Raw genomic sequence first — 11,104 nt, forward strand, 5'->3', positions numbered from 1 at the left:
GAGTTTGGGGAAAGTGGTGAAACAGACCAACCAATAGGAGCGTGAGTAAAAAAATACTGCATCAAAAGACAGTAAGTGCTATGGTGGGGGGTGGGGGGGCGGGAGGGACAAGGCAGTATAGAAGTATAGAGAGGGCAGGAAAACTAGGGGTCGGGGTGTTGGTTTTTCAAACAGGTTGGTCAGTGAAGCTCTCTCCGAGAAGGAACAGGACGCGACAGTGCACGCACGGGGCCCAAAGGGTTCCAGGTGCAGCGACTGGCGTAGGCACAGACCCAGGGGTGCAGGTGGGGTTAGAGGACCAGCAGGAGACACGTCACTGTGGTGTAGGGAGTAGTGGTGGCATGCAGACCACAGCTGGCTTGTTCATGGCACTTGTTCGCCCAGTGAGAAGCTGGTGTGGCCAGGACCAGGGCAGTAGAGACTGTGAGAAATGGTCTCATTCTAGGTATATTTGGAAGAGGGGATTTGCTTTGTGATTTGAATGAGTGCAGTATGAGAGAAAGAGCCGAGTCTATGATTCCAGGCCCTTGACCTGCATGGCTGGAAGAACGGGGGTGTCATTCATGGAGATGGAAGAGCAGAGGAGGCGCCAGTGGGCAGGGCATCTCAGGAGGTCTGTTTGGGACACATTCCATTTCAGGTACCAGGCGATATCCATCCAGTGGACATCATCATAACCTGGTGGTCAGTATCTAAGCCCACCCTTGTGAAGTTAGTTGTGTTGCACACATGTTCTGTCTCCCCACTGAAGCAAGAACTGGGTCTTGAACAATTGGTACTCTTCTGCAGTCCCTGACATTCAGCTGGTACTCCGGGTAGTGCTGAACTGATGCAGCTGCAAAACCTGGGGTGCAAACACTTGATCAACAGCATTTTGAAGCTCTCAGCACCACAGGGGAGACCTGCATGGGTCTCAGAATCAAGTTCACAGACTCATTGTTCCAGTTTTAAAGTAGCATCATGTCACAAAACCCCACCACGTCTGTTTCATGTCCGACACAGGACCCATCAGCATGGACCAGCGTGTTTTGAGGTAGACTAAGGCCCCTCTCCAAGGGAGTTGCAAGCAGACAGACCTAACTAGAGTCGTCCCTTGCCACTTGGCGTTTCGACTTTTGCGGCTTCACTCTGTCACGGTCTTTTCAAATATATTTATTAAAAAGTTGATCAAGACGGTGAAAATGATAACAGCGCGTGCTTGGTTGTCTGAGTCAATTACACACCCCTGTATTACAATTAAAATTACATAGTATGTATGGACTGTAGGCCCATGTATTCGAGCACCCCAGGAATCCTTCAACGCCAGGTGCAACCGCTAGTCTGGAACGGATTGACTGCGATAAACGAGGGACGACTGTATATATACTCTCACTGAAAAAATCCCTCGGTAGGATTTCTTCATTAACTGTTAATGATCAGTTAACCTTTAGGAATGTGTGTGGCCTTCTGACAAACCTTATTATGAAGTAAACAGATATGTTATGAATACTTGAGGATGCTTATCTGAGACGTGCAGTGAGAGTTTAACTTTCATCAAAGAAAGAGAAAACACATATGCAAACCCCAAAAATGTGGATTATTGTCTGGCCAGTGTGGCTCAGTGGATTGAGTACTGCCCCATGGACTGAGAAGTCCTAGTTCGATTCCCAGTCAGGGCACAGGCCCAGGTTGCAGGCTCGATCCCCAGTAGAGGGCGTGCAGGAGGCAGCCAATTGATGTATCCCATATCTATGTTTTTATCTTTCTCTCCCTTCCTCTCTCTCTAAAATATCAATAAAAACATTTTTTAAAGTACATTATCGAAATAATTCAGGCTACATAATTAGGGAGGAGGAAAATATCTGAGGGTAAATATTAGTGAGGATGAATAATTGATGAGGAGAAAAATAACATTTGGCATGAGCTATCCAGTCCACTGCTTACTACAGTCACATTACCTGAAGAACCCTTCGCTCCTGATTTGTGGAGACACACCCGAGGATGCGTGTGTGGCATGTTTCCCAGGATGGCAGAGCTCCTTTGGGAGGAGGCAAAGCCAGAAGTTAGGAAGAAGGGACCAAAGGACAAGCCTTTGAAGTGGTAGAATATATTTTCCCAAATCTCTTCAAGTTAAAATAAATTCCATTATCATCAGCTCTTTATAATGCATATCTTAAATATTCTTCTCTTCCCTCATCAATTTCTTTCATGAATTTTTAAGTAAGCTGTTCAAGCTACAGAGCACCTCATGGTATTTAATTCCAAGACCTGTCTTTGGAGTTTTGAGATGAGGGAGTAGGGAAGGGCTTTCAAAACGCCCTAAAACAGTATGGTGTATACAACTGGAAGCATATACATCTACACCGTGGCCTGTGGAATAATCAGTATCACTTGTTATAAAGGCCTTGAGGACATTTCTCCTTAATGAGTTTACAGATACTTTGTAAACGTCTCAGATAGATTTGCCTATGAATATACAGTAGATATTTTCAGAACATGGAATATCGGCTGCGCTGAGGAATGTGTACAGTATGGCGCACACACCAAGAACCTGTCCACTGGTAGGTATTAGGCTGTCTGTCAGCAAGAAGGCAGACTGCCCGAATCGGGATCGTCCAGGAACATGCAAAGCCAAAACAGAGACCAGCATGTTTGCAAATAGGGCTTCTAGTGTTATGAACATCACATGACTTCTGACAGCTGTTCGGCAAGGATACGTCTGGAAGAGATTCTTAGGAGATACTTAAACTTGAGAACTTTGTTTTTATGACTTGGAAATACAGTTAAACAATCCCCACTTGAAGTAGGATCTGTTCCTCTGCTCAGCTTGTGATGTTAATGGCTCTAAGGTTTGGGGCAGGATTTATGGAGCCAAATGCAGGGTAGCCCTCCCACTTGAAACTCAGTGGGCATCCCCATGTGATACTGTAACTTGTAAGCATGATTGTACATATGTATATGCAAATATACATGTGCATGATATAAATGTAGTTCTGTAATGGAATATCAGCCTCATCACACACATGGGGAGATGAGAATTGTATGAGTAGATGCCAGGCAGATACTATTTCATAATTTTCTGTACATGAAACAAATCCATGAGCTCACACCGTTGGGAGGGAGCCTATTTATTTCAAGTGACATTCACCATGATTGGGGGTAATAGGAATGTCAGTTCATCTCTTTTGATGGTATCATAATATCTTTGTTCACAGAGGCATAGATCAGGAGAAAGAAAAGAAAGATCAGGAAAAAGAAAATGGGTTTAGGGGCCAAAGAGACTGTGACTGAATCCCAAGTCCATCAATTTGTAGCAATGACATTAGGCAAATGATTTAATCTCTCTGAGACTATAATTCCTCATTTGTAAATTAGAACAGCATGCTTTTTTTTCACTAGTATATTGTTAGCATTAAGCAAAATGCTTTTTGTAAAGTTTGTATCTGAGTGTTTGACAGATAGTAGGTACTCAAAATATGTTAGCTTTCTTAACATTATCTTCTTCAGTATTATTTCTGCCCTGTGATCCCTCTCCTCCTCATAGGATCCAATTATGTGTCTGTTAGATCTTCTCAATGTGTCTTCTAGGTCTCTTACCCTCTCCTGTGTGTTAGCTATCTTCTTGTCTCTGTGTTTCTTCTAAAGCTCTAAGAATCCAGTTCACTAATTCTCTCTTCAACCATGGTTACTCTGTTGGAAAATCCATTATATTCTTTATTTTAGTGGGTGCAATTTTTTTCTAGAATTTCCATGTATCTTTTAAAAGTAGATTCTAGTTCTCTCTCCAAATTCCTGAAGCTTGTCTTTAATCTCCTGAAATATTGTAAACATAGTCATTTTAAAGTCTATATCTGATGACTGTATATCAGAAGCCCCTGTAGGTATGTTTCTATTATCTGTTGTTTCTACTGGTTTTTGTTCATGTCATCTGGTTTGCTCATGGACCTCCTCCCCCTTTTTAATTGAATGTCTTTTATTTGAAAAATAAAATAATTCAAGACCTTCGTCCAAATTAGGGACTAAGATGATTAAAATCTAAGCTTCAGATGTTGGAAGGGCTGGTCTGCTTCTGGTTCACCTTACTTCTAGAGTATAGCATTTTGGAATTGCAGCCCAAAAGAGTGGGTACACCATAGAGCGCCCTCCCTTGGTGTGCCTTGTACTCCATTCCCTGCCCTCCCCAGACCCTCATGCTTTGGGAATTACCAAAAACCCACTTGATTTCACAACTGCTCCACTTTGGAATATGCAAATGCCCTGGGGGAACGAGCCCCAAGCGCCCTCTTCAACTCTGGGCCATCAACCTTTCCTGACCCTGACCCGGTGATTTATTTTTTACTCTTATTTTCTGTCTAGTGCCATAAGAAACATTTTTCTCTATATTTTGTCCAGAGTATTAGTTTGTTTTTCAGAGTATTTAGTTGTCCTCTTCTAGAAAAGTCATTGAAAATGGACTTTTTAAAACTACTTCATTTTCTTTTTTTAATATAGCATAAAGGTGAAGAAATTAAATTTCTATGAAAATTACACTATTACAAGCTAAGGTGCGTTTCAACCTGATTTAATGGCGGCAGTAAGACTCTCACTGGACAGTTTGCAGATCCCTGCACACACTGTCCCCTTGCTTCATTCACACATTCCTACGTCCAGGGTGTTTTTTTTTCTTGCAACCACACCTCTATTCCACCCCATTCCCCATTATGTTTTTTTTTTTTAAATACATGAGGAGAGCATTTGTCCAGTGAGCTCATAAAGCCCAAGACCATATCCTGGGCATGAGTCAGCCGCACAGCCTTGCTCAGAGCTGAACACTAAGTAGATGTTCTTTCATCCTTGGGGGTCGATTGACTTGTCTTAACGGAGACCAGACATAGAGCTGATACTGAGTAAAAGGATGGTGTGAGGACTGAATGGACTTTTACACTGGCTTCTGCCCAGCATCTGTGTATGGTAAGTACAAGAATAGCAGAAAGTTAAAAGCCTCATTAGTATGAGTTAGTGGAGGAGGGTTGTGGAACTAAGTCTCATATGTTTTCCATTCAGTTTTGTGTGTGTGCGCGCACGCGCGCGTCATAGACTAAAACCAGAATGGAATATTTTCATTTATTTCCTTTCTTTTTCCTCTCTCCCTCACTGTTTTCACAGGTCAGCGTAGAAGTTTTGGTCGAGTATCCTTTTTTTGTGTTTGGACAGGGCTGGTCATCCTGCTGTCCAGAGAGAACCAGCCAGCTCTTTGATTTGCCGTGCTCCAAGCTCTCCGTTGGGGATGTCTGCATCTCGCTGACCCTCAAGAACCTGAAGAACGGCTCTGTTAAGAAGGGCCAGTCGGTGGATCCCGCCAGCGTCCTGCTGAAGCACTCAAAGACCGACACCCTGGCGGGCAGCAGGCACAGGTACGCGGAGCAGGAGAACGGAGTCGGTCAGGGCGGTGCCCAGATGCTCTCTGAGAATGGCGAACTGAAGTTTCCAGAGAAAATGGGATTGCCTGCGGCGCCCTTGCTCTGCAAAACAGAACCCAGCAAGCCGGCGACCAGGAAGAGGAGGTGGTCGGCGCCCGAGACCCGCAAACTGGAGAAGTCGGAAGACGAGCCGCCTTTGACTCTTCCTAAGCCTTCTCTAATTCCTCAGGAGGTTAAGATTTACATTGAAGGCCGGTCTAATGTAGGCAAGTAGAAGCACGCGGGGAAGGAAACTCGGCTCCCTTATCATTTGTATCCAGATTACTGTACTGTAGGCTAAATAACACAGTATTTACATGTTATCCTCTTCCTTTAGGTTTCTGTTCTAACCTTGTCATTAGATTACAGCTGGTGTTGCGCAGGAGACTCTTGCATATGCTTTTCCCACGCGTGTCTGTGAGTGGGCGAGCGGGGGCCGGAGCGGGCCGGCGAGGCCCCGGGCACCCCGTGGGAATGAATGTGGCTGCAGAGCGCCCACCTTTTCTAGCTGCGCGGAAGCATCCGCGGGGCGCCGACTTCTGCCGGCTTCACAAGGAAGGGAGTTGCGGGGGTGCGTGCGTGCGGGGTGCCACAGCAGGTGAGGGTCTTTTTCTCTCCGCCTCCCCCTGTCTCACTCTCTGTTGCTCTCAGCACGGGATTGGAGGTCCAGAGAACTGTCCTCAGGAGGTCTCACGTGCAAAATAAATATCAGGAATCCAGCTTCAGGGCATCTTAGAAAGGCTTCGACAGCAGATGGAAAGCTAATCGTGTAAAGGAACATTTTTTCCCCCCCTCCAACATATTTTACAATAAAAGCAACTTTTAATCCTATAGATATATATATATTTCCCCCTATGGGGCCTGACTGCACTGATTTTTTTTTTTAAAGAGCAACTGCCACACGTGGGATTTTGTTTCTGCTTCACTAGTGCAGTGACATCTCCAGGGTGTCTGGTGGGCAGGGCAGCCCCGCTGCGTGGCTCCACGTGGGGGCGGGTGGGCCGCGGGGCTGGAGAGTGAACACCCACTCTGGTTTCTGTGCAGTTTTAGGAAAACCAATCAGGTGATTGCATTGACTTCGCTCCCAAGAGGTAGACTGAACTGCCCTTCCGAGAGCAGATGAAGCTGTTCACATTGGGTTTGCAAATCTTTTGTCTTTTAACTATAGTACTGTTTATAGTTCATGACTATGGACAACTCGGGTGCCACTTTTTTCAGATTCCAGTGTGACGTGAGGAATTAGATTTTGAAGATGAGCATATATGTTACTCTCTCTAAGCACTTAAAATGCTGTTCACACTTTATTACCAAGCATCTTGGTCTATCATTCAACAAGTACTGTATCTCACTTTAAAGTGTTTGGGAAGAAAAAAAAAAATCTAAGTTGCTTTCTTTTTTCAACACTGTAACTACATTTCAGCTCTGCAGAGTGTCTCACGTCAAGATATTCCGTTTCAATGTGGTTTAAAAGGATGAATGTGAATTATGAACTAGTATGTGACAATGAATGACCACCCAATTCAGCCTGGCAGGAAGGCACTTTTCACTTTGATGTCTGAGAAAGAATTAAAGGCATATGCAGAGAAACTGAGAGGAAGGGATGGAAAAAAAGAATACTCATGTTTGTCCAGTGTTTTTCTTTTTAAGATGAACTTTTAAAAACCTTGCGATTTGCACATCTTGAGTTTATAATTTGTGTGATATTCCTGCAGTTTTTATCCAATAACATTGTGGGAAAGGTTTGGGGGACTGAACGAGCATAAATAAATGTAGCAAAATTTCTTTCTAACCTGCCTAAACTCTAGGCTGTTTTATAAGGTTATGTTCCTTCAGATTTTATTTTGGTCTTTCCAGCACTTCTGTCACAAAAACCAGGTCTTGGCAGGACAACTCTGAGAATTTCTTCAGATTCATTGAGAACGTTTTCCATAAAGACATTTATATATGTGAGCAAGTTTTTTTGTTTTTTAAGAAAACAATTACTTCATTATTATTGTTGTTAATGTTATTACCAAAATGACGTTTTTTTGTTTTCTTTTTTTCATCTGGAATTGAATCAAGATTTTATGTTTGGTACAAACCCAGAAAGAGTATTCCATGGTTTAAACCTTTCATTCCCAGAGATCTGAAATACTGTTTGTAGGTTTTGAGTTTGCAACTCAAAAGTGCTTTAAAAAAAAAAAAAAAGTTTTATAAGTAGGGAGAAATGTTTTAATATTCTTACTTGGAATGGCTGCAACTGATCTGAACAAAGACTTCTGCTTTTTCTTTCACCATTGAGAAATAGTACTTTTCCATTTCACAAATTTACAAAGAAATTCTAATGTCCACCCACATTTTGGCTCTCTAGTACTCCTTTACATTTTGTTCTCACCGGGACTAATGATGTTTATAAACCATTTTCTGGGATGTACCAAAAACATCTGAATAGCGACAGAATAGCCTGTCCTTGACTTGCTTCGAATTTCATGACCCTCTCAGCATGTTAGCAGAGAGCTGGATGGGCCCATTCTCACAGTCGTGATGCTTACTTAGTGCTGTGTTTTTAAGCATTTCTGTTGAGAGAACTTGCTTAATCTTCCATATATTCTGCTCAGGGCACTTGCAATTATTAGGTTTTGTTTTCCTTTTTGTTTTATAACGTTTGATGGTAAGAGGAATACGGGGCTGCCACATCGACTTTGTCCTCATTAGTACCACTATTTCCAGCCACTCGTGTGGACTCAGAAAAACACACACCACCTTTTGGCTTACTTCGAGGATTGAACTAACTGGATCCACAACACCAACACTAAAATGGGAAAACGTACATGGTCTGGAGCAATAGGAAACAGGATCGTCGTTTTTGTGCTTCTATTTCAGGTATAGGAATTATAAGAGGATTGGTTCTTTCTCCACATTGTCCCATTTCATTCTGCCGCTTCGTTAGCATGTGCAATACTGTCCGTGCCAATAGAGTCTGACCGGTGTGCTCTAGTTCAAGCTCCACCCTTCAGGCTTTTTCCTTGTTCGAAGGGAAGGAGCCGGAAGGGGAGAGCCCCCAGCTGCGAGCTCCCCCTGCTGCTGTGGATGCTGAGTGCTGGGCAGGAGCCTTCAGGAGCCCAGGTGTCTGTCGCCATGTTGCAGAAGGAGCAAAGGAGATCTAGGGGCCGAGCTTCAGTTCCGCTGTCACCACGAGGACTAGTGAATGTGGAGTGTGGAGAGGAAGGAGGCAGAGTCATTTCTAAGGTGGACTCTGGAGCAATACAGCCAGCATCAACCCATTTTCCACGCCCTTTTCCAGTGGGCAGGCCCCTCCTCAGGTCTGTGTCCTTGAGACTTTGAGCTGTGCCTCTGAGCCCGCAGGAAGTGTGGCCTGATGCCTGCGTGCTCTCTGAGCGTGCCGGCCCGTGGCTGTGGGGGCCACCCGTCGGCACTGCTCACCACTCTGTGGCAGCTTTCTCTTCAAATAGGAAGAACATCCAGGGGACAGGGAACCTCCTCTTTTTTGCAGACATGGGGAGCCTGAGGCTCCCAGGGCAGCTTTGTCACCACTCCCGTGTAGCAAACCTAGCAATGACAGGCGTAGAAATTCTCCGGTGCCCTGCAGCTCACGAGGGTCAGCCATGTGCCTCTGTACTATGGTCCACTTTGCAATATCTACTGACAGCTGTCTTTAGTTCTTTCTTTCCTGTTTTCCATTTTTAAACTAATAACAGCAGGCCTTTTGCGTTTACAATGGAACACAATCACCAAGAAATCAGTCAGGGTGAAAAGAAAAAATATAATAAGAAACCAACAAACAAGAACCTCTCTTTATAGGGATTTCTAAATATAAAAAAAAAAATGACTGTTCCTTAGAATGTTTAAGAATTACTTCGGTTTGTCTGGGCCACGTTGGGGTGGAGATAAAGAGATGGGTGCCACTTACCTCGAACCTTTTGAAGTGGAAATCCAAATTGTGTTTTCATTTGGATTTTCAGGATCACTTTTCTATGTCAGTCAATCTTTTGTTTCCCCCAACTCGCCCAGTTCGGTTTGGAACGATGGGAATGTTTTTCATTGCTGTTGTCGATCCCATTTCTAACTCTGAACCGTGACCCTATGTGTTTTTTGTTAGGTGAGTGTGTTGGGTTTTCCCCAGCAGGAAGTGGCGCATCTTCCTTCCCTCCAAGGAACTCTGCGGAACCTTTCACACCTCTTACTCAGGGACGGCTGGCGTGTGTGTGGTACACTGATGTGCCCAGAAGCAGCACTTTGACTGCTCTGGAGTAGGGTTGTACAACTTCAAGGAATGTTTGGATTTCCTGCACCTTGTGGATTACTCCTTAGATCCTGCATAGATTGCAATATAACGCTGCGTGTTCACGATGAACAGTGGCTCCTAGTAATCATAAAATCCACTCTTTGCACATAGTTTGATCTTTACTGAAATATGTTGCCAAAATTTATTTTTGTTGTAGCTTTGGAATTTTGTTTGTTTGTTTGTTTGTTTTTTAAGGAAACAATTGACAATACCCTTTAACATCTGTGACTACTAAGGAAACCGATTTCTTTCATCGAGAGAAAAATCTCAACTGCTTTTGAAGACACTAATGCCACGCTATTTCAGAGCTGGGAGAAGCCGCGAGCTCTTGGGGCAGAAGGCCAGGCTTTTTGAGCTGCGTTGGTTGTCATGGCTACTGTTTCATGAACCGCAAACAGCTCAACAAACTGTGGTCTGTTCTCTCCTAAAACCCTTTGCACTTCCGTTTCCTAGTCACCGTGATGGTTCCTGGTGGAGACGGGCCGGCCATCTCCGTGGCCAGTCCAGCTCCTTGGGTGTGATATGAAAGAAAAGGGAATCATGCTTTTTGAATTCTTTAAAGGGGAGTGGAGGCCTTTGCTTCCTCTTTGTGTTTTCGACCCAGAATTTCTGAAATAGACAATTTAAGACAACATCAAGTAATAAATATACAGAGAATATACTTTTTCTAAAGCACATGCATATGCTATTGTGTTCGGTTGGTTTCCTCTCTTTTCCACAGACAGTGTTGTGTTTCTGTTGATAGGGAAACTCCAAACGATTTGCACACCTCTACTCTGGAGCTGAGACTTCTTCTCCATAGATGACCTCGCTTCAAATGTTACCTTACTGATAGGATCTTTTCTTGTAGCACTAGACCTTGTGGGGATTTTCTTTTTTCTTTCTTTTTCTTTTCGATGTACACCTAATTTGAGACGCTGAAGAAAAACAATTTTTTGAGGCACTCACTTTGTGGAGTACAGGTAATGTTTTAAAAAAAAAATTGCACAAAAGAAAAATGAATGTCGAAATGATTCATTCAGTGTTTGAAAGATGGATCTGTTGAAACCATGAGTTTCATACCTTGTTTGTAAAAAAAAAAAAAAAATAAGCATAAAGGTTGAAAGTTACATGTTTTGTTTTTTTCTTTTTTTTTTTTTGTATATAGAAATTTGTCATGTCTAAATGATCAGATTTGTATGGTCACGGCCTGGAAGAATTACTGCGTAAAAGGCTCTTAAACTAGACCTATGCTTCCTTTCTGTTTTTGTTACATAGGCCTCTTCGGGGAGGGGCGCTCTGTCTTCTGCGGTTGGAGAATACCGTTCATTCCTATGCCGAAAGTACTTCTCTGAGCTCCCTTCTTAGTTTAAACTCTTAAGCCATCGCAACTCCTTTTTCTTCAGAAATGATGTTTGACGTT

The 11,104-nt window shown here is 43.4% G+C and overlaps 1 protein-coding gene across 1 annotated transcript in view; it reads left to right on the plus strand.

Moving 5' to 3' along the window:
• The window catches only part of ATXN1 (ataxin 1), a 393,782-nt gene extending 383,055 nt beyond the window's left edge, over positions 1 to 10,727 (plus strand). Inside the window, exons 12-13 of the mRNA XM_036257445.1 lie at positions 5,125 to 7,363; positions 8,127 to 10,727. Coding sequence (XP_036113338.1) covers positions 5,125 to 5,652 — 528 coding nt within the window. The 3' untranslated portion in view covers positions 5,653 to 7,363; positions 8,127 to 10,727. The remainder of the gene's footprint in view (positions 1 to 5,124; positions 7,364 to 8,126) is intronic.
• The last annotated feature ends 377 nt before the right edge of the window (positions 10,728 to 11,104 follow it).

This window comes from Molossus molossus, unplaced genomic scaffold (genome assembly GCF_014108415.1).
Source record: "Molossus molossus isolate mMolMol1 unplaced genomic scaffold, mMolMol1.p scaffold_m16_p_12, whole genome shotgun sequence".
NCBI classification, from domain to species: Eukaryota; Metazoa; Chordata; class Mammalia; order Chiroptera; family Molossidae; genus Molossus; species Molossus molossus.